We start from the raw sequence: 24,497 nt of genomic DNA, 5'->3' as shown, positions 1-24,497 counted from the left end.
AATCTGATCACCCATTGTCCTCCAAGCAGTTTAATAGCGGTGAGCGTACATGTGACTTATTTCATTCTGTCTTATTACAGGCTGGTGATGATATAGCCGTTGTATACAGGATGCTTTTCCAATCACCTTTACCACCCTTCCACACGTAGAAGTTGGATATCTCTTGCAAATGCAACCGTTTTACTTGTATGATGGACGAAATATTCTGTATACTGGTTTACGCAACCCGACGTAACAGTGTACTGCATTTTAGACCCGATAGCCGTCGCTTGTGGCTTTTTAGCCGACATGTATATTGATATTTTGATGTGCCTTCGATCATGCGAAGCCAAGCCGAGAAAGAATATTTTGTGTCATTATTTCTTATTCACGGTGGTACATTTTATTTCTGAAACTTCTTTAATGATTCAAAACTCGGGCTACACCAAAAGGTAAATGATAATGCACTTTTGTGCCCTTTGGTTATAAGAGAAATAGACCTCATCGGTCAAAGTAACAGCACGTTAGCATCACGAGTATTGTTGTCTGGCTGCACAAGCGTTATCGCCGGTGCAATGAGACGAGTGGGAAAAGTCTTCGCCATGCATTCGGTACGTCGTAAGTTCGATCCCCGGCCAATATAGTATGACGTGTTAAATGGTCGTGCTAATTTCTCAGCTTAGCACTCAGCATTCGGGAAAGAGTATGTAATTTGAACACACACCACAGCCAGTGTCCTGGCCCCCTACTGTAGTAATTGCATTTGTTTGGCCCAGGGTTACTCCAAGAACATGGGCGCCGCCCTATGCACCATGGAGCGGGAAGGACTTTGACTTGACATGACAATATAAGCGCTGTAATTCAATATGTATGACTTTTGCTATAAATTATATCTGAATTACTTTGATGCCTTACATCACTTCCGACTGCCTGTAACTAACAGAAAACAACACTTTACCGATCCAGACATACAAAAGTTGCTAAGTTAGTATCACTATTGCAAAAATACTTCATATCAATCCTTTCTCACAATCTGTCCCCACAGGTGAACGCCGGCATGACAACCCCCAGGTTACAGGAAGAATCGACTGACAAGTACACCCCTTTGTCGCGATGGTTTGGTAACCAAATGAACATCACAGCAATAAGAAAAAAAGGGATTCAAGCGTCACACGACCATACAAAATGAAATAACAGAAAGATATGAAATAAAAACCTTCAAACGAAACATAACAATCCTCATACATACACGACATCATTACGCCGAATGGTCAAGCAAAAAATATAACTGACCCACAATTCTACCCTAACGATACATAATATCGGGTATTTTGTTAAAAAATGTAATGTGTTGTATACTTGATGGTGAAACGAGTATTAAAACATGAAATCCTGGTTTATAACATCGGTCACGTCATCTTATTATACGCCATACCCAAAGCAGACTAAAGTCACACACAAAAACAAATTCCCTAGGGAATACCCGTAGAAAATACCCGTAGAAAAAAATACCCGTAGAAAAATTCCTCGCATGCCTGCGGAATTCCTAGAATTCCTGTCAAACGGTCGCACACTATAAACATTAGGCTCGCCCCTGAGGCGTCGCCAAAAAGGTATGGTTACTTAAGCTTGAAAAGTCATCACAAGTAACCATACATTTTGAAAATGATTGCAAGCTTTCTTACACGTTGCAGTGTCCAAAGATTGCCCAAATGAAACGTGTATGCTGTGTACAGATTGGAGCCGCTACCGTTTGGCAAGAAGAATATAACAACATTTTGGGGGTATTCCAAACCCCCTCGCCAGCACTAGTCCCTCTCTCTTGTTAATGTTCCAACCCTCACGCCTTATCGCCCACAGTAAACAGCTTGTCTTCCCGACAGCACAAAGTTCATAAAGGCGGCTCGCCAAGTCTGAGAACACGTGGTCTTTTGACGTCATAAAGTCGGTGTATATAATAGCAATTAACTTATTGTAAGAGTCATTAAAGGCAGTCATAAGTGTTTCTGTGCGATAAAGAAGATTGACACCTTCCTTGGAGAGCCATCTGGCTAACCGCTGCATGTGCCAAGCAGTCGAGGTGAGTAGAACATATCGTTTGCAGATGTTTATAGTCTGTGTTTGCTCTCAAGACACATTCTTAAATACTATAGACGGGCCAGTGCTCATATAGCCACGCAGGCCGCCCCCAAGAAGTGCGGTTCACTGGCCAGATTTACATGGTTCGTAAGTTACGAAAGTCTGCAATCATTGGTGCATGTTTAGGTGTGCTTAAAGGTCGCACATGTTTCAGTTGCTGATGTATATACGTGGCGTGACACCAAGGTCTGCTTGGTATATTGGGAATGTTTCCAGGGAAGGCAGCAAGCGCTAGCGGGGCAAGTGAGTTTTCTTAAGTTATATGTTTTCAATAACACCCTTGGATTTATATAACGTGCCAGTGTGCTTCTTCCGTGTTAAGTGGAAGTATCCATAAGTCTTGCAAAACTTACGCACTATAACATTCGCTCCCCAAACCGATCGGTTCCTAGTTAGTTAGCTTATAGGGGTGAGTACCGGTGCAGAAAATGCAGGCTCAGGTCCAGAAGACCAGGTCCAGGTCTGGACCTGAACCTGGACCTGATTCAGTATGTGAAAACTTCTGAATGTACGATACTGAAAACAATGGTCCATCTCGCTACAAGGGAATTTGTTTTGTGTAATATTCAACTGCCATTGGCGTTTTAAAATCCTATAAGGCCAACTGCATCTGTACGATTTACTGTAAAAGTTGGTAGAAATGGCTATAGACTCTACTCTACAAAAAAAAAAAAAACAACAACAATGTACTTCGCTCTTGTTATTTTCCTCGACCGGTAGGCCCCAAAGGACAAAGCCGGTTTTGTACCGGTACGCTACCCACCCCTATTCCTAGTGGTATGCACTACAAAACGTGTGGTTCAAGCTGCTCTGGTTATTTTGCCAAGCTACGACGAAGTGTAGGTTTGAGAGACAGTTAATTAATGCTATTATTGACGAGCCTCGTGATTGACAGCGGCGAGGTTTCAAGAGATATTAAATTCGCTTGGCATACTTGTGCTGTGGCTATAGAGACAAAACTGACTCCTTTAATCATACATTGTGCCTCAAATTTAGAAGAAATTAACAAGGAAAGAAACGGAATCGGTACTTCTGTATTACTGTTACACACACGCCAAGTTAGCCACTTCAGTACAATTCCAACAAGTTTTCCAACAAGGAGCGCATTTCTGTAGTTTTCTTTGAATCGAAGGAATACCTAAAAAAAGTTAACATTATTATGGACTTGAAAACTGTCAATGGAAAACTGACAAGTGACAGACAGAATCCACAAAATTAATATGTTACCATATATATCTGAATAAAACATGTTGATTTAACCCTTGTGTGGTTGCGCAATGCAATCTACAGAGTGTAATAAGTAATATATAGTATGTAAATATACATGTAAGTTGTCTTCAAATCGTATGTAGACTAAAGCTATAATATCACAGGCACAAACCCAAACTTAGGCAACGTTTTATGAATTGAAGCTATGTAGGTTGTTCCTAGGAACTATTCAAGTGTATAAAGACGTACTTTGATGCAGTTATTGACGTCGAAAATGCTTTTTCAAGACATTACACTCTGTCATCTGATCAAAACATTGCACGTAATATCTCTAAACGTGCAGCCCAGCAACACATTACAAGGTGCATGTGTGTGATCTAATTGACCTTTTGTTGACAAAACAGTGAGAGGCACTTACGGCTCGGTAATCTGTGATGTAAAGTCTCTTGTGCCAATATACCTCAATAACAGTCTTCAGACCGCGGTCGCCGACAGCCCAGGGGGTAACCACTTATAATCTTGCATCAAACTATGGTAACAAGAATAGGAATGGACTAGCACGTTGTGTGCATGGTATGACTGAGACATTGTGGTGATGCTCTGTTCTTACTAGTATTTGTTACATAGGAGATCGCCAGACTTTTATGTTTTTACATTGTCCTAAAAGTATACGTATGCCATCATCGTCCACTGCTTGATCAAACCTTTATGTATTCTGCGCCAAGGATAGGGAACATTGGATTCTGGTTTGTTACACTCGCAATACGATTATGTTTTGGATATCCTTCGTCCGTCTGTCTGCCTGTCCGTCCGTCTGTCTGTAAACAAGGAAACACAACAACTGGAGAATTCTCGGGTGAAATTGATATTTGGTTGGTGGGTAGATCTTGAAGACACCTAGAAATGATTATATTTTTGGCCACCTGGCGGTTTGTTGTGGTAATGCATCGTTACGTCCGTTTTTTGTATCTTTTGATCTGAAGACGGTAGAAGACGGTTTCCTTGTGTACGGGGCCGGTGGAAAAGTGACATAGGGTTGAGTCTCTAGTCTCAAAGGATTTCGATGTCTTATGATCCTAAGCGATGGAAATGAAAAAAAAAGTACCGCAATCACTTATACTGAACTTTCCACATAATCAACAAATAGGAAATCTCAATATCTTTAATAAATATATTTATTCCAGGAATAGCAAACGAAACTCTTTCACCACCAAGATTATGTGGATAATCAATCAAAATTAAGTACGTGGACTGATCAAGGGTCACCTGTACCGACCTCCTTAAGATACGACCTAATCTAGGGCACTGTAGACATTTTTATGTCGTTGTTTACTTTTCTAGATCTGTCTTTCATTGGACGTAACAAAAGTGTAAATGACAAGGATTTTCTGATGAGGTGATTGGCTGTTGACAGGGTCAACAGGAACATGTGGCCAGACTCCGCTGTATCTTAGTGACCAGCCGGGACCACGGCTAACGGGCTTGCTTTAGCAAATGTACAGAAAAATAGCCTCCTTTGCAGACTTTGAGCGGGCTGGCTTTTATTTAATGGGGGCACTGGTTCACTAGTTTCAAAGTTGGCTTAGATTCTCTTATGTCGGGAAAGGGAGTTTGCCTATAAAAGCACTAGAAGTATGATGATGATTAGAAAAGTAGTTTTCCGTGGGGCAAAACTCCCTTCCACGGCAAACTACTTTTTCAGACAAGCTCCCTTTCCAACTTTAAAACTAGATAATTCCCCCCCCCCCCCCATCTCCGCCAATAAGCTAAATAGCCATCCCCACCCGAAGTCTGCGAAGGAGGCTAACAGAAACACGTGTTGGCTGAATGTGCATACTCAACAGTGTTGGGTAATCAGTTATACCTTTAGCGAAGATTAATGTTTGGCGTTGCAGGCGTTCTTTAACTCTCATTTTCGGTCCAATATGTAATATCGACAATTCTCAAGGACTCTTGTTTCAGAATTCCCATGAGCTTTAATGTCTGTTACAGAAATTGGTATTTATTTGATTTACGCTGCAATGTAAGTTAAATATTGTTTGTAAGATTATGCTATTTCTTCAAAAGAAAGTATTCGTATACTTCTAATGTTGTAGCAATACATGCATTCGTTCATAAGACCTATCTATATTGTTAAATATAGCGTAATTCTCGTCAACATCAATAGCGTGGCAAAGACTCGCTCGTACTGTCAGTGTGTGTTAGTTTTCTCAGAGCTGAGATGAGTAGAGGGAGCGCCTGAAATAATACACATGTAGCCCTTAATGTACGGAAGACCGCATAACAATGCACATATTGGCAGGTGGCATCCTTTGGTGCTTCCGGACAACTTATGTATAACCGGGCCTTCAGTCTATTGTCGCAAATGGAGCCTTGAATAGAGAAAAGATAAGGTACTATTCTATAAGAATCTTACTTTCAATGACGTTGAAGAGGAATACCGGTAACGTTACTACATTGAATGAAAAATTTCTGTAGTTGAACCTAAAAATACTACATTTGGAATTAATGATCAAATTACCTGCTATCGAGCTTTTATTAATGGCTTCTGCATTGTACTTGAAGCACGAGTTTTTCTATAAGAAACAATGCGCATTCCATCAAGCCTGCTTCCTGTCAACTTGTGATCGCCAGGCTTATAATTAACTGGCATAATTGGAATCTTGAATATAGAAAGGAATTGACATATTCTATAGAAATCCGGGCTTCCGATAGAAATACTGGCACTACGTTGAGTGAAAGGTTTTTGATATTGAATCTTCAAATACTCTTTATTGGAATAAATCACCGAATTATCTGCTGTCGAGACTTTGATTGCTTCCACTGAATGGCTTCTACATTGTTCTTTTAGTACGAATGGTCTTATGTTGAATTTCAGAATACAATACCAATTACATTTGGCCTATTTCCTGAAAACGTACGTATAATCAGGCTTGTACTGTAATGATTGACAACTTGATAGGCACACACGACATACAATACCTCATCATTAGCACAGCTGCTAATGATAAGATGGTGGACACAGCATAGATAAGAAAAAAACTTGAATGTAGAAAGCATTTGGCATCATTCATAGAAATCTGGGGTTTGGATGACCGGCACATGTGCACAATGAACTATAGCTATCGGCACAATGTTGAATGAATTTTTTTTTTACTTTACTTTACTTTTTACTTTTACTTTACGAGCCTTTGATGATTTCTTAATTGTTTATCCAAAGTATGAATCCAAGTTACAAAATTACAAAAAAAAGTACAAAATTTCTTATGCTGAATTTAAGAGTAAAACTTTCCATTGAACCTTAGATAATACATTCATCAATCGCCTGGCTAATTGCTAGCCCATCTTTTGACATATCGACATCGCTTTGTGGGGCCCCAGAAAGGATCTCAGTATTTCTTGCACAGTTGTATACTATAGATAGCTACTTTTCTTTGACATGTTACTTTTCACTATTGTCATTTTCTCTTGGCTTGGACAGCGTTTTAGACCTGTCGAAAAGACATGTTCATTCCCTCACGTATTAAGTGCCCCCTCCCCTCTCTCTCTCTTCCTCTCCCTCCATTCTATCTCCTACCTCAACCATACGCCATGTTCCATCAGTCAAAAGCCAAAGTTCCTTCCCGCACCTGATGGTGCATAGGGCGGCGCCCATCTCCGTTTCAGTAGCCCTGGGCCACACAACTTTGTGCAATCAGTACAGCAGGGGGCTAGTTCACTGGTAGTTTTTTTCCGAATACCATAATCTTTCCGAATGCTGAGTGCTAAGCAGAGAGAGCAGCATGTGCCATTTTAAAGTCTTTGGTATGACTCGGCCGGGGATCGAACTCACGACCAACCGAATGTAAGGTGAACCCACTCGGCCATTGCACCGGTTGCAATGGAAGTCCCCTGTTCCATAGTACTAGTAGTCCAGAAAGCCCCGTATGGTATAGCTCCCATTCCCCAACCATATTGAAGCAATTCTTACACACGTTTGAAAAAATCGGCACTCTTAAAAGTCTCACTCCTGCTGGCCATGTTCCAATACACTTGGCGTTAAACCTTTAAGACTCTTTAGTGTCCTGTGACCATCATGATTAGCACCAGGACGGAGGGGTTGATGGAAAAAGCATATGAGAACGTGTGTGTATCTCATTGCTGCACGTCTCTACTTAGCAGTACTCCATGTAATCATATGTGCCATGATTAAATATTTCAACAAAGGGAATGTGTGGTCAAAAATCATCCTTACGAAATATATAGGAGAACCCGATAATCTTGCTGTGTATGTCTACGAATGTGACTACATTCGGGTCATGGGTGGGTAGGTGTGGACTACCATGGTCGCAACAAAACAATCCTAGAACTGTCTATGACGTCATTGCGCTATGTATCTTTCGGTAATTGCCGGTAAAATTCCTTCAATCTCATCGGCAATGTACAATATGGTCAGCATTATTGCACTGCATACTTGACTCTTTACGATTGGGCAAATTTCCGACTACAGTCACAGGTACGAAAGCCACAACGGTTCATCTAAGGTGATATCTGTTAAAAGATCATGTCTATAAAGTTATCTTGTACAAAACTGTAGCAGTCTAGTGCATATCGATGTATGGATTTACAACACATTGGCCATTACCCATCTGCTAACAATTCTGCGAGCCGTCCTCACCTCTGCCCCCACCACCGACCCGGTGCACCATGCCCAGTCGGCGGTCCGCTTTCCTCCCCCCGCCTGGATTCTCTGGAAGTCACGAACATCTCAAGGTTAAGGTTAGGTCATTGCCGTGCATTCTGCTCAATAGTCTCGATAAGCATACATGAAGTTTTACGTGCATTTGATGATAAACTGTCTTTGATTGTACTGAAATATTGGTCAATTCCGGTCTAGCCCAAGTTAAGACCACATCCTATAAAGAAATCACCCAATATGTTCTTTCCTATAGACCAAGGCTACTATTTTGCAATAGATAGACAAACATTGCTTCGAAAATTATGTTAATTTTTTCTGCTTGCTAATTTTTCATACTGCATATGCCGCTATGGTGAGACCCCAAATAGTATACTATTTTCTCTAATAGTAAATATGCAATACAATTACGCCAAAAACTTTTTGCAGTAAAGATTTCTACAAATGAAGCGGATAGTTGCAGTCATCACGTAAACCTAATCTCCAAGTAGATCCTACGGTAGCATAAGATAGTATCAAAAGCTGTCAGAGGAGGGAAACCGCTTTAGAAGTGTGTATGCTCCGGTGCCAGTCTGACTCCCTTTGGCGGGCTATACTACTTTGCCAGCTTTGATACTATCTTATGCCACCGTAGATCTGCTTGAAGATTTACGTAAACCTGAAACCTGGTGGACATTTACATTAATAGAATTTGAAAGGATAGATGTTACCCGGAAAAGACGTAGGCGTTGCGACACTTAATGTCTTCCGTTTTGCTCTCCATGGATTCAAAATCGAAATAGAACATCAAAGTGCTCAAATCCCTGATGTAAATAGATATTTTTTCATGTATAACATGTATTCATAAAAAGCTATAGATGGATAAAACCCGTAAATAGAGCGCCTATAGGAACAACAACAGACATACACACATACATATAAAACTTGTTTGATGAGCGTCGTGGACTGGAAACTACAGGGAATTGGGGGTCTTCAAACGATGTCGTATTCTACACTTTCTCTCGTCCATGTCCCGAGGGGACCTATGAAATTATGTAAACTACAAAGCTTTTTTTTTATCTTCCTGTACTCAATGTGCTCTAATTGCCATCAATTGTAGATGTGGCGTCCCAGTTACAAGGTTGATGAGGAAGGAGAGCCTTGTTAGCGGACGGTAGTACCAGACGGAGTGCGCGCCCAGGAAGAACGGTTCGCCGTACAAAGGCCCGGAAACACAGGTTCGCTCTGAGCAGGCGCAGGTCGCCTGGCCGCACTGCGGGATGGAATATAACAACCCCGTGTTCGATCGGACCGGCACTGCGAGCTGGCACGGACAGGAGACGGACATGGCTAAGGTGAGAGATGAAAGTTAATCTTATACCTGTACAGTTAGCAAATCTGTGCGTTTATTTCATTTTACCATTAAAAGAACTACACGCTATGGTAAGACAATCACGCAGCTCTATTTTCCGATAAAGCTAGATGAGTTGTTTTATTTCTTTAAGAATAAGGAACGCACCGTGGATATCAATTTATTTGTGGAATCTTTAATTTACTCTATTGACTGCAAAAGTAAGACGAATCAGTACGTATTTTCACCTCAAATGAACTAATTTAGCATCGTTATTGAAAGTTTATCAATTCATTTATAAAATGATTTTTTTAAATGTTATCTAATGAAATTAGACAAACCATCGAGCATAAAACATACCTGTTCTTCCATCTGTTCCACCATAACTGAAAAGCGAGTTGAAGTTGAATTTATCTCACTCACTCACTCACTCACTCACTCACTCACTCACTCACTCACTCACTCACTCACTCACTCACTCACTCACTCACTCACTCACTCACTCACTCACTCACTCACTCACTCACTCACTCACTCACTCATTCACTCACTCACTCATTCACTCACTCACTCACTCACTCACGGCCCACTATATACCACAGTGGTCGTAGGGGCTCCACGACATCCAGCAGCGGTGATCTTTGCCCATCTCGTTCTGTCCTCTGCCCCTCTGATGAGCTGTTCAGTGCTTAGGCCAGTCCAGACCTTTATTTCTTCAACTTGTTGTGTTGTGACCTGTACTTAGCTCGGTGTGGCAAAAATGTGCTACAAAGGTCTTCATCCGTTATCATTGTCAAAAATAACACCAGGTGTCCGCCACATCGTCGCCGCCGTCTCATCGCGATGACCGTGCCGCGGCACCGGCCTCCTCCCAGCTCCACCCCGCCGCGGCAGACGGGGACCTGGGGAAGGTCTCCCTGGCCGAGGACGGGCCGGACGCCCCTGCGGACGGAGAGGACAGAGAGACGTGGTCCAAGAAAGTCGACTTCCTGCTGTCCGTCATCGGCTTTGCCGTGGACTTGGGGAACGTCTGGCGCTTCCCGTACATCTGTCACCGAAACGGAGGGGGTATGTCCAGCGGTTTTTAGGCCTACGTCACATTTCCTACCCGGGGCCCGGTCGGGCTGTTTGCGAAACCGAAAAATTACAGTTTATGCCAATAAATATGCACAAGACATTCTGTTGAATTATTTTTGTTACGTCTTGTGTCTTTGTTGTCTTTTACAATGTACTTTTCGTTCCCCGTTCCCTTTGCGGAAATGTGACGTTAGCCTTACTGGCCTGGCAGCTCCTTTTTGTTTGTAAAAGCAAGATTTCTAGTTATCTAAGACGCTTTTACTCCGGAAATTGGCAAATATTTATCCCGTCGATGGATTTGTTTTGACCAGTCTAGCAAGACTCATCCATGACTTGGAATTTCGTCGTGTTAATGATGATAATAGTTCTACTTCATCTATCCGTTCCATATTTGGCGATTCCATAATTGCAGATGTGACTGTTTTCTCTTATTCTTTATATGGATATTTGCCACACCTAGCATAGGAAGCTTGGACCGTATTTTCATTGTAAATCGCCGTTTTATGTTAGTGGCATGTCACCTACAAAAAGGCTTTTCTGTAGTTTGTGATGATATTATTCGAGCGTTTGTTTATTTATTTTGCTTGTTTGTTTGTTTGTTACATGAAGGTGCGTTCCTTGTCCCTTATTTCATCATGGTGATATTTGGTGGAATCCCTCTGTGCTACATGGAGTTGTCCCTGGGTCAGTACCATCGCCTCGGTCCGCTCAAGATATGGACAAAAATCTGCCCTCTTTTCAAAGGTAGGCTTTCTGTCACCAGTTCTAATTACCGTCATTAAGTATGTAATACAAGTACGTTTTCATGTTAGTCCCAACGCAGCACATTGTGTTCGATTGTGTTTAGAAAGTGTGGTTCAGATCTAGGTGTGTTCGCGGCATTGTGAAGAAAAAAATCGTTGAAGTTAAGTTTCAACTGAAAGCACTGTAAGCCCGATATTCAATGTTCGTTTTTGGCAACGCCTAATATAATGCGCAGATTAAATTTCTTACATGTAGTATTAAGATATCGATCGCTTCGAAAAGTTATGAAACCTGCAGGAATGTACGTTTCAGGGAATCGTTATCTTTTGCAAAGTTTAACTTGATTGACTGGCACAACATCAACATATAGCAAAAAATACATTGGACGCTCTATGTAGAGAAAGGCCTGCTATGTACGCCTGATGACAATTGTGTATCCTTCAGATCAAGGAGCTTTTATCAGTCTGATAAAAGCTCCTTGTTCAGATAGAATTTTATTTAAATCTGAATACTGTGACGTCTGGTGATTTTCCAGGCATGGGTTATGCCATGATACTTGTGGGGATGTACACATCCTTCTACTACAACACTATCATCGCATGGGCAGTCTTCTACTTCTTCAGGTAAACACAAACTTACCATTTTATTTAACAACTCCGACCGGTATAAATTTTCAAACATTCGCTCTACTTTAACCACGTATGACAGAGACCAGCCGCTGAGCAGTTACAAGCATGATAGTCATTTCTACATCGGTGAAGGTGACCAAGTAGAGCGTTACATGATACAAAGAAGAAACTGGATAAATTCTGTTAGGAGTCAGCTAGTCCACTATCTTTTCCATCAGCGAATGTGAATCAGTAATTTGTTACATTTCATGGTGTAATGTTATGTCATTATACTTTATAAATAATAGAATCGAATTCTATATTAGTGGTTCGCAGGTTCCGGGCGCTGCAGTCTTCAACCAACCTGATGATACCCTTATATACGGCGTGGTTTGGCCTTGCTCCAAAACTTCTGATTCCAGGGCTTCAGTAGCCAGAACTAGTGCTCCAATTAAACTTTCACGGGAGTTACTCAGACACTTCAAGTGTTGAGCCAATGTGTACGGGTCACGCTAATGGACAGGTATTGTGAAGTGGGGGGTATGGAAAACAATACCAACTGCTTATGGCTTTATTGCTGACCATTATTCAAGATTGCTCGCTTCTTTTGTCATGGTTGCCGGGGCATATAATACGCCCCACAGAACGTGTGCTTTTAATGATATACTCATTTAAGAGAAGACCAAGAATAGAGACCTAATGCAGAAATGCATCAATTAGCAACCACAATCGTGTCCAATGAGGTTACCATGCTTTATTGGCGCTATTGTACTGTGTCTACAGTGGCATATGTTAGACCTTTACAGCAGAAATTACAGCCATTGTGTTTCCCTCAGCTTTTAACAATATTGCTAATATGCCCCTTTGTGAAAGCCCAGTTTTGAATCCAACTAAGATTTATAAGCATGCCAAAAAGAATCAATGCGTACTTTATGACTCTCATACGAAGCTTTATTTTGAGTTTCATTCTTAGAAATTCTATATATACTTGAAAAAGGTTTATGCCACAGTTTATAAGCATTTCAAAGCAGCCCACGTGTATTGTGTCTACAGTTCATTCACTTCAGAGCTACCCTGGAGGAGTTGTAACAACACGTGGAACACGGACAACTGTACGGAGTTCGCTGTCGACACCTGGCGGAACAACTCTGTCTCTGCAGCCACTGAGTTTCTCGTGTACGTGGAATCCTTCTAAAGTATTCAATTTGAAGTTTGCAATTGAGGGGGGAGTATTTAATGTTTGCCGTTTTCTCGAAGGATCAGTTAGCCTTCTTGTGTTTTTTTACTGAATCTAGCATGCTATTAAAAGTTTTCATGTTGAGCAAAGTAGCGACAAGTATCTTTTGTCAAGGCATATGAATGGTGAATCTCGATTGGTCAAAATCACCTGATCACGCGAATGTTCCCACCAATAGGAGAAACGTGTACGAGTACCAGAACTCCAACGGCCTAAGTGAGCTGGGGTACATCCGCTGGCAGATCGCGCTCTGTCTGGCCCTGGTCTTTGTCATCGTGTACTTCAGTCTATGGAAGGGGATTCACATGTCTGGAAAGGTAAAGACCCTTTTGAAGAATGGGAGGATAAATAAGCGTAACAAAAAAGAAACAGAATATCTGCTGCATGTAGTGTCAAGGAAATGGGCTTATACTCATTTACAAATGTACACTCTACTCACGCGCGCCCCCTTGCAGGTAGTCTGGGTAACTGCAACCCTCCCGTACGTTCTGCTCCTCATCCTGATGGTTCGAGGCGTGACGCTGCCTGGAGCGGACAGGGGGATCCTGTACTTCCTCACTCCGAAATGGGAGACCCTGGCCTCACCATCGGTAAAGGAAAATTCACTTACTTTCTGCTATTGCAGTTATAGATACATGTGTATAACAATTCTTTTTTTTTTAATTTTTTTATCAGAGCTACAAGAAGCATTCTACAAAACTTAAGCCTTTCCGTAACAACGGAAGTAGACAAGGCGTCGATACCAGCTTCATCTTAACATGTATATACTAGACTCGTCCTTTCATCATGTTATATCCTACGATCTCTACTTATGAACAAAACGTAGATTGATCCTTCTACCCATACTTGTTTTCTCACCTGCGATCTTGTATTGTAGGTGTGGTGGGACGCGGCTGCACAGGTGTTCTTCTCGCTGGGCCCTGGGTTCGGGGTGCTGATCACGCTATCCAGCTACAACCGCTTCCACAACAACACCTGCAGGTGGGCGGACATTCTGTCTCACATAACCTGCACCATGGTACTGAAATGCCTTCCAATCACCTGAAAGTACCACAGACTAGTATGACTTAATCGCTATGATCTAAATTGTTTGCGCGCGCGCGTGTGTGTGTGTGTGCTTGTGCGGTCTGCTTCTGTATGTCTGGGAGTACGTCGCCTTGAGAGTGAAGGGGGTGAAGTCTGCCGTCTCTGATTGTCTTGTTTCATCCACAGAGACGCCGTGGCCACCAGTCTGATGAACTGCCTGGCCAGTCTGCTGTCGGGATTTGTCATCTTCTCTGTACTGGGGTACATCTCTGTCACACAGAACAGGGAAATAGAGAACATAGCTGTCGGAGGTAACATAACGTCTGTACTGGGGTACATCTCTGTCACACAGAACAGGGAAATAGAGAACATAGCTGTCGGAGGTAACATAACGTCTGTACTGGGGTACATCTCTGTCACACAGAACAGGGAAATAGAGAACATAGCTGTCGGAGGTAACATAACGTCTGTACTGGGGTACATCTCTGTCACACAGAACAGGCAAATGGAGACCATAGCTGTCGGAGGTAACATAGTGTTTGTACTGGCGTACATCTTTGTCACATAGAACAGCTATAGGGAAATAGAGACCATAGCTGTTGGAGGTAACATAATGCCTGTCCTGGGGTACATCTCTGTCACACAGAACAGGGAAATAGAGACCATAGCTGTTGGAGGTAATATAATGTCTGTACTGGGGTACATCTCTATCACACAGAACAGGAAATTAGAGACTATATCTGTCGGAGGTAACGTAATGTTTGTACTGGAGTACATCTTTGTCACACTCACAGAACGGGGAAATACACCGTCTGTACTGGGCACATTTCCTTAGTACGAAGAACCAAAATAGAGACTAGCTGTAGGGGAAGCATCACGTCGATGCCTGTATTAGGTAACCTATCCGTTACACATGTTAACAAGAAATCCACTGCACATCTGCACATATTAACCCTGTTGCCCTTCGTTCCTGCCCAGGCCCCGGCCTGTTGTTCGAGGTGTACGCCGAGGCCATCGCTAGTATGGAAGGCGCAACGGGCTGGTCACTCATCTTCTTCTTCATGCTGATCAACCTGGGCGTAGACTCTACGGTACATACACTACTCAATACATTTTAAAGCTATGATTAAAAACAAAATCAAAATGTCGTAAACAATAATGCTTGAATTTGTTTCATCGTTCACAAGCTGTTCTAAACACTGTAGTACTTGTTTGCTTAACGCAGGTAAAAGTGAGGCACTCTGTTGCATGTAGATTCGAAAGACAATAGATACATCTTTCTGAGGTATCAATAGTACATTGAGATGGCTCACTTGGAAGACCACGAACACACCAAGAGCAAAGGGATTACCCATTACATATAGGTCTATAACTTAACCTATGTCTTACTTTAGTTCGGCGGTCTGGAGACAGTCATCACGTCGCTGAGTGACGAGTACCCGCGGGTGCTGCGGCGACACCGGGAGCTGTTTGTCCTGGGACTCGTGTGTGTCTGCTACACCGGAGCTCTGGTCACTACCACCAACGTAAGTCATGCTGGAACTTTGTGTTCGTCATACGAGATTCATGCTTCATTCTTACTACAGAATACTACGTCTTGCTCTTCTTACTGTTCTGAAACAAGATTTGATTTTGATTTTCAACACACACAAAAAAATGAAACCACATTTTAGAATACAGGTGCAGGTATTTTTTAAGGAATGAGACAATTCTGTGACAACATTATGTAGACATGAATCGGTGAGCAGTGGATCGAATATTGCAGAAAGCTTATAGGGTTCCCCGCCACGGTTGAGCGCTGGCAGCGCACTGGGTGATACACCTAAATATATGTGTATAACGTTTTCCAGTAGATACGGTGTTGATGTAGCATTCCAAAATCCATCTGATTTAAGCAAATTCTTCCCTTAAGAGTCAGTTTTCAGTACACCATTGTTGTTTCCATGTTCCTCCAGGGCGGCGTGTTGGTGGTTCACCTGATGGACACGTTTGCTGCCAACACCTCCATCACCATCGTGGTGCTTCTGGAGGTCACCATTGTCTGCTGGATCTATGGTGAGGAAATCTACTCCCTAAACCCAGAACCCTTACCGCACACAAAAGCACCCACTTGTTGTGTTGCCTCTTTTCCTTTCCAACTTGACGTTCGCTTTCCTAGCTTTTCCTGCTAATCTAATCTGAGGTTGAATTCCGTGCGGACAAATGTGGAACTCTGATCAACGCTGTTCTAATAGTCAACGCTGATTCTATGAAACCCAACAGATGCATCTTCTATGTGACTGTACTTGTTGTGCGATGTTGATATTGTGCGCCATGAAGGAGTTGCTTGGCTCTAGATATAACGCAAATGGTATTGGCACAGTAAAATTGTTCATGGAATTTCATAGATTACTTTCAGTAATGTCAGTAACTTTCATTCTGTGGCCGCAGGGACGGACCGTTTGTCGTGTGAGATGCAGGAGATGATGGGGACAAAGCCTGCGCTGCCATGGCGGATCTGCTGGACGTTCATCTGCCCCATCATACTAGCGGTACGTCCCTACAGGTTTCTACTCAAAACAAAGAAAAGTGACAAAAACTATTTGTTTCACCGACATTTCTGGTTTTCTCAGGTTGTAATGTTGCACTCCCTGAAGTCAGTGCCCAGATGTGAGATTATGTTTTAATTGCCTTGTGGTCGTTGTATTTCATCATTAGTCTTCGATACATTTCAAAGATATTCAAACACTATCCGTTGCAGATCACTATTGTCCTGGGGCTGGTGTACTACGAGTCGCCCGTCTATGGAGACTACGTGTACCCCGGCTGGGCAGTGGGGGTGGGCTGGGGCATTACTGGCTCGTCCCTTGTCTGCATCCCTCTGTACGCCATGTACAAGTTCATCATGACCCCCGGAACACTCCAACAGGTACGGTGCAACACCTCTGTATATACTGTAAAAGCAGCTAATTGCACAAAGGATCACCGCACACTTCTGTTAATTGCACAAAATCCCAAATGGGTCAGGTCTAGCTGGATAACTTCGCATTGTTGCACAGCCCGGATAATTGCACGAAATACACTGGAGAATGGGGTGTGCATGCAATTAAACGGCTTCCACTGCACCACTGTGTACATGTATCGCTCATTCCACCATTGAATGATACAGCTTGCAAACAGTACAAGTATCATATTCACAATAGTTTCAAGCAGTTGAAGTTTAAGGACATGTCACAAAAATGTACAACTTGATATATTTCTCCCATCAGAGAGCGCGACACCTGCTATTCATGGAGGACTCGGAAGATGCACCGATGACGGAGATTGCCGAGAATGGCCGAGCATCGCCGATGGAGTTCAAGGGGCTCGTGGCACAGGCGCTCCCGAACTCAAACGTGTAGATGACGTCATAGCGGGTGTGCGTTTTAGAGTATCTCACACTGTGGCCGTTTGCCCGTATTCTAGACGATAACAAAAGTCGCCAATGGGACATTGTTAGTACAGAATGGAAGTCAGACCTTTTCGTATTGGTTATCATTTCTAATTTATAGCTGTTGATAACAGCATGTTCACCATGAAAGAAATGAAACAAAGAATTCAAACTAAACGTATGCCAGCGGCAGCGGTGAAAGAGAATGATAAACAAAAGGGACAAAAGGGTGACTTCAAGACCTTGTGTCGGATGTGTCAATGTCATTTCAAATTACTTCGCAAGTTGTATACTTTGCATAGTTGGTAAATATTGTCAAGCCGTATATGTGGATATGTTGCACAAATATACTTTGAGTGGACAGTTTCTTCGGTCGTTGTAAATGTACGCAGTCAAGTGTGCTTTGGACGCACCGCCACACATTTCATGATCTTACGTGAGGGAGTACACCAACGAAGATAATGCCTGATACGGGCATGTGTTTTGTCAACTTTCGTCCCTTCAATGTATTGAAATTTGTATTTTCTCGAGCGGATATCAATGAATCCACCACTGTGTCCAGGTTTTCTGCATCTATCATTTTCTATGTATTTACGATTTTTGCTGGTGTGCATGACTTGTGCGTTACACAGTGACCTGTGAAATGTATATACGTAACATACTGAGTACCTTGTATTAAATTTCTTCAATAGAATGACTGCAGTTTTTGGCCATATCGGCAGGTGTCATCATTGATCTATTTTTCACCTGTAAATTGTACGATGTACATACAGTACATAAATTTATATATGGTGTAAGATTACTACCATATGGTGCTAATGACATTCCTATAGCTCACTATTAAACAATTCACATATAAAAACATTCTGCTGAAAATAAAATTCTCCCCAATTTCGTCCTTATACAGGAAAGCAGGGGCATGATCAATAGATACCATTTGTTTTTAGAGCACAACGATCTAAAATGGTCATGTCCTTGTTGTACTATTTGTGACAAGGTGTCCAGAGATTATATACGTTAAGTGGATAAACAGTTGAAAAAAAAAAACTTGTCAATGCTGAAACGAGTGTGTGATGTCCACCTTTATCCTTAACCTTGCTTATCACGCACCGATTGCAATGCGTGTACATAAATGTAGGTGGCGCTCCACGGTGTTAGATGCTGAAGCGGCGTCTAATATTCGATCCGCGACCGTTTTATGTTGAACTAAGTATTTTCCAGAGGCATCATCATCATCATCATCAGTCTTCAAGGTAATTCGGAATGTTTATGAACATGTTTTCACTTGCCTCAACCCTAATGTTTTGTACTTTGCTTTAAGTCGGACTACTATACCCTGGTACAGCCAAAACTGCAGTACCGCTCCCGGTCACGGTGAGAAAACTTGGTAAAGACGACCGTTGAATTGCCTTTTTTATGGGAATGAAGAAATCGCAAGAAAGGCTAGCAAAGGTGCTTGACTTTTGGGGCTTTGATTTAGATTAAAAAAACAACTAGCTAAGAAAAAGAATGCTGACATTAGAGACACTTAACAAACAAAGGAAAGAAAAGTAGTCCATATAGTCTTATAGATGATATTTCATTCAAAATTTACCCATAGAAGCGGTCGATAGTACATGTCCTGTAAAATATTTCTAAAGAGCTACCAAATGACAAATTCAATCCATTTTCCCCCGATTTTTAAGAAAACGTAGAACAAATACAATTTGCGTTAGGTCTTTGCCTTTCAAAATGGTCTTTAGAGAAGATCGTAAGGTTTGTGCATGACGTAATGGTGCCCCGGGTAAGCCACTTCATGATCTTGGATTGATGTTTGAGAGGTGAGATGAGAGAGATGAGATTTTAAAACACGAGGACCTAACTAGTACGTTCTCTACTGATAAGTCATTGCGTAATTGCTGTCAGCCTATCATATCTATCTATAAAAACCTCTAGCATGCAGTCCAGGGTCGGCATTTGTACCATTTTTTTTCGTTTAATTTTTTCATGTTGTACGCTACGGCCGCGTGGCGCGTTGGTACACCCGATCCCTCGATCTCGGAAGTTAAGCAACGCGCGGTCCGGACAGTGCTTGGATGGGGGACCAACCAAGGACGTCCGGATTGCTGTAGCCTCACGAAGCTTTCTACGAAATCGTCTTCCGGGAGGGACGTAAAACGGGGGTCCCGTGCTCGAGGAGGTGCCTCGACCACGTTAAACAGCCTCATTACTCATACTTTGGGTACCTACTGGCTGGCAAAATACACCAGATGATTATTATTATTATTGTTTATTTCATTCCCTGCGCGCTAATATAGCTAGCTAAGCTCACGTGCAAATTCGTAAATCGTGTGACGCGTGAAACATTCGTCACCGCCTAGAAACTACGTACTTCTAAATCTTCCGTGAGAAACTGTATCGAGACATGGCCCTTATCTTGTTCTACAAACGTTGGTACATCTGCGAGGTAGTAACATACATTTATACTGACGTGTCCTTTGTAGAGTTCAGTGAACCTGCCTTCATACTCACGGAAACCTAATTAGCAAGAATCAAGCAGAACCAGCTGGAATGAAGAATTTGCAACATTCGTGCCACTTTCGGGCGGGAATTTCAAATGGACCGAATACCTCTTCACACGAGAGGAGGAATGCCGTCCGAATTAAAATTCTTGTATATTCCTGGTTATTCATAGTACATTCTAGAAATACTAAATGCATTCCAGATATTTGTGTTAATTTTCTTGTGCTGGTTCTCCATCGAATGAGATCAGAATGTTTCGAATAATGTTGGAATGCCCTAGAATGCGGTTGTACTGCAGTTACATGGAGAGTAGTTAGAACACTTTGAATGCCGTTCGATATTTCTCTACCTCAAATGCGCCTCGAAAGTTTCGAGCATGACAAAAAACATTCGGGACGATCACAATATCTGGAATGCGTTGAGAATTTCTAGAATACACTACGAATTCCTAGGAATATACAAAGAATTTAGTTCAGACGGCACTTCGAGTCATTCCTATTCTCGTGTGAAGGGGCCTTAGTCCGTGGCATTCTGAATATGTTTTCTTTCCCCGCCTCGGAGATCTTACATCTTGGAATCACACGGGTTCTACCAGACAGAGATAATAATAGCAATTCCCTAGGCTTGCTGCGCACAGATTCCTTGTAGAATTGCACTTCATTGAACCGAACGTAGCCTGTGACAAAATCAATCGAAGCGACCTCCTATAATACAAGCAACGTTACCGCTTCTGAAAAAAATGGACATTCGAACTCACAGAATTTTTTGAAACCCAATTATGTCTAACTAACGATATGCCATATATCGTGGCAGGCTGTAGGTAGTCTCTACCAGACTCTGGGTCGCTGAAAAATCGTAGAAATGGAACAAATAGAGGAGTAAGATCCGTGGATCGCGTGCTGTTCCCTAGCCGGCTATAGTTCTCTGGCCAGTGGCGGCTTACTCCCCTATTTGTTCCATTTCTACGATTTTCCAGCGATCCGGAGTCTGGTAGAGACTAGGCTGTAGGCGTTCTGGTCCTGTTGGACAAATGGTCTCCTGGTGAGATCCTGACAACAAAGACAGACATTAAAGAAATAGCCGGTCCCTCGGCGCCAGAGTGGAGATTAAGACTGAAAATCCATACTCTTTTCTTATCAACTGTGCGTCAGGTAGTAGTTTACACGGATTGGGGTGCGACAAGGTTTGCAACGGTTTGTTTTTCATCAGCATAGACTACAAACTGGAAGTTTGTTTCAAGGGTCTACATTCCGTACGGTGCAATGATGGATCGACGATCTACAAGACCGTTACTCCCAAATGTCACTGTCGTTAACAAGAATGGCATTGATGTCCATAGAAGATAATTGGCTCACGATAAACACACATCTTACTTTCTCCTGGCGTCTGGAGGGTTACCTTAATAACAGCTCTTACACACAGAACTGGGTTTGGTAAACACTTTAAGGCGTAGTAGAGAGACGCTATGCTAAGCCCCTTTCACTCTATATTCATTGATTGCATTACCTGAAAGCTTTCACATGTATTATTTTCACATTAAGCCTAGTAAAGGCAATTGTGGCTTCCTGCAGAAACCTTTCAACCGTCACATCCCGGTTTCCTGAAATGTAGCCTTCCCGTAAATTACGTACAGTGTATGGCAATAAAAATGTAATTATAACACGGCACACAGATTAATAGATTGTCTTTGCAATGTATTCATGAAACGTCGAATTGTACTTATCTTTGAAGCCATACGTTTTGATTTCTGAAAACAAAATCATAGTAGCATAACTTGAAAAACAATGGATATCTAATGAGGTAGAGACATTTCACCCTACACTTGGGAAATGACAAATGTGGCTCATTAAAGTGCTAATCAGATAGCGTGCATCTTGTACAGATGTTAACAATCCACGCTACAGTACAAGAAACACATCAAAGAAAGGCTTGATGTCACATAACTAGGACAGGTACATATACAATGTTTCTGAGCAGACAAATTTGACATTTACTTCACACGCACGTGTTCAGCGTGCACGTGTACAATGCTGTAGCCTACATGGTGGCGTGTGCCAAAACTCGTGTTCGGCAAACACGTGCACAAAATCCACATGGAAGACCTAACATGTCCTAATATATACATCATGTATCTCGTCCACTTTTATCATTTTTCAGATTTTCTCTTCACATTTGGGTACATTTTCATACATGGCCCTTCATAATTAACTTCTCCTTGCATGTTCTCTTTCCACTACATATTGCTCGCAGGCAATCTGCCGACTATCAATGTGTTTGAAATTGGACTCGTCGTTACTTATCCTTCATTACATGTATAGAATCGGGGCGGTCGAAGCTACCTAGCCATAGGCTCCCTCCTGCCCACCTTGAGGTGTACTGACAGACGTTGTAATTCCTCACACCTCTCTACGGTAAGTCTTTGATTTATACCGCTGGTTCTTGTAATGTAATGCCGTGATTCATCACTGTAGAGGTGCAAATCTCGCTATCTGTCAGCTCTGGGAATTCACAACTAGTGGCATACTTATGAATTACGTGATACGAATTGATCCACTGGCAACTAGACAGATATACCAAACTACACTTTCAAAATCACAGTTCAAATGGAATCAAGCTAAGGGCCGCAAAAAAGACAAGAAACATAAGGTGGTTTCTCATTGCACTTGGGACACCGGTGCGTCACTGCGGGGTTCGTTCACTGCGGCACTGTTGTGTTATTTTTGCCGAATTTTTTATAATTTAGATATTGCGTAATATGTAAAAGTATGACTTAGAAGACAACAAAAGACACAAAACGTAAGAAAATTCGTTATTCATCTCTAAACAGTGGTGCCCCAAGCAAAGAACATACCTGTAATTCTACACTTGGTTAAGATTGTCATTGCCTTTTTACAACCTTTCCCGTTTTCTGTGTCTTCAATGTGAGGTAGTCTAAAGCAATGGTTTACGTAAGTCAATACGTAAAAGTTATGATTGTTCATTTGCCTAATGTAGCACTTTGACAAGGTACTAGTACATCTATATGCGTGTGTGGAGGGGGGTTGAATAGTTGACACATAGCTATACAAAGTCGAGAGTCCCACATATATTGTAGGTACGAGTAATATGGCAGTACCCTGCCAGTAATAAGCTGTTATGACTCTCCATTTAAACTTAACTAAAAGGCTTTTCTGTATGCTCCCAAGATCTTTGCGGAATATATATATACTATATGCTCGCTCAACCATGGCGTATGCGGGCTCGGTACAGAATGCAAGTTTGAACAGCGCTAGCTAACAATCTCGTTATATTAGATACAAAAACGAATACGAAAGCGTGAACTTTTAACAATGTGCATTAAAAGCTAGAAGAGAGACAATACGAGTTAAATTCGCAAAATATATGCTGAATTTACATACGTTTTGATGCTAGGTGCCTTCTGATCGTAAAATGAACGGGTTGAAAGGGGGCACCAGCTTAATTAGCATAAACTGTAGTGACTGTACCTTACAATAATCAAATTCATCATAAACTTTCCGACGTGCTTGTACTTGCTGTAGCTACAGTCAGTCAAGCTTCTAACATAAACAATCCGTCAAATTCTGCATCAGCGGATGCCGAGCAGTCGTGTTGAAAGCCTGGCCCTCCTCTGTGGAAGTCCCAAACACTGTTCTCCACAGCGGCTTTGATTATAATCCTTCGCTCCTGGCACCGATGAGCGGATACAATTATCTATGGTAATGGAACATCAAAGAGCTGCAATCATCAACCATTGACGCAGGTGTTGAGTAACTATCATGTAGGTGGCAATTAGTTGTAAGATTTACATGCATGCAAGAGGAAATTGAAGTATAGTGCGCCGCAAGCTAAGAACCTCAATCACACAAGGGACAATTTCTGCTTTCTGTCCGGATATTACAATATGAAGGACACTGAAGACTTGCCGTACAGATAGCCAGATAGCAATTAACAACAAGGTTGTGTGAAGTAGCTTGAAGGTCTTTTGAGACCTTTGCACGGTTTCCACTCGCGGCAAGTCGACTCAGCCGGAGTTTTGTTTCCACACGAGACCGCGCAGTGACCTGGGGCGACACTGCAGACAGTACAGCTGCGAGTTTGACTTCCTTGTTCCGCGCCGACTCAAGTTAAACATTGTCGTCGTCCGGTTAACGTTATCGAGTCTCCACAGCAGTACAGAATCTACCATGGCCTTCCGCCATGTCCCAGCTACCGTGGACGCAACAGTACAAGTTAACCGACCACCATGCACTAAATTTTTGCAGAAAATTACAAAAATATGCAGATGGTGGCTTTCTGACGTTACTGAAAACTGCACTAAGAACCCTAATGTAAGATGACGCCAAGTGGCTTTACTGATTGGTGTACGAACTTGAACGTTGTATATCTCACCGCAAAGGTGACTACAGTCGACTCCGGGAATAAGGTACTTAAAGTTTTGTTTACACCATCCTGAATCGACTTCAAAAACGCGTACTTTCATCGGGCTATAATCACAATTTTCAAAGCACCATTCTTGCGAAGAGTGATTGGTATTTGCATGCATTTACGTGATGGCACAAAAG

The 24,497-nt window shown here is 42.1% G+C and overlaps 1 protein-coding gene across 3 annotated transcripts; it reads left to right on the top strand.

Moving 5' to 3' along the window:
* Positions 1 to 1,880: 1,880 nt before the first annotated feature.
* Positions 1,881 to 18,148, top strand: LOC118426454 (sodium-dependent serotonin transporter-like). 3 transcript variants are annotated; one of them, XM_035835858.1, is made up of 16 exons: positions 1,881 to 2,059; positions 9,102 to 9,336; positions 10,142 to 10,400; positions 11,019 to 11,153; positions 11,689 to 11,776; positions 12,815 to 12,937; positions 13,177 to 13,315; positions 13,454 to 13,588; positions 13,876 to 13,979; positions 14,211 to 14,335; positions 15,003 to 15,115; positions 15,419 to 15,550; positions 15,980 to 16,079; positions 16,455 to 16,555; positions 16,765 to 16,932; positions 17,273 to 18,148. In XM_035835858.1, the coding sequence occupies exons 2-16, from the start codon at positions 9,262 to 9,264 to the stop codon at positions 17,402 to 17,404; spliced, it is 1,929 nt and encodes a 642-aa protein (XP_035691751.1). In that variant the 5' UTR covers positions 1,881 to 2,059; positions 9,102 to 9,261; the 3' UTR covers positions 17,405 to 18,148. The 3 variants fall into 3 exon arrangements, with proteins under 3 accessions (XP_035691751.1, XP_035691755.1, XP_035691754.1); XM_035835862.1 differs by lacking the exon at positions 1,881 to 2,059 and adding an exon at positions 2,130 to 2,201; XM_035835861.1 differs by lacking the exon at positions 1,881 to 2,059 and adding an exon at positions 2,220 to 2,361.
* The last annotated feature ends 6,349 nt before the right edge of the window (positions 18,149 to 24,497 follow it).

Source organism: Branchiostoma floridae, chromosome 11 (assembly GCF_000003815.2).
Source record: "Branchiostoma floridae strain S238N-H82 chromosome 11, Bfl_VNyyK, whole genome shotgun sequence".
Taxonomy (NCBI): Eukaryota; Metazoa; Chordata; class Leptocardii; order Amphioxiformes; family Branchiostomatidae; genus Branchiostoma; species Branchiostoma floridae.
Note: the sequence above shows the minus strand (reverse complement) of the source record. Positions and strands in the feature narration are given on the sequence as shown.

What these genes read in the sequence shown, in the direction of transcription:
- LOC118426454 (XM_035835858.1), top strand. Translation starts at nt 9,262, where the DNA reads ATGGAATATAACAACCCCGTGTTCGATCGGACCGGCACTGCGAGCTGG. An exon ending in AATCTGCCCTCTTTTCAAAG is followed by an intron (nt 11,154 to 11,688) that starts GTAGGCTTTCTG and finishes GTGATTTTCCAG; the next exon opens with GCATGGGTTATGCCATGATA. An exon ending in CATTGTCTGCTGGATCTATG is followed by an intron (nt 16,080 to 16,454) that starts GTGAGGAAATCT and finishes CTGTGGCCGCAG; the next exon opens with GGACGGACCGTTTGTCGTGT.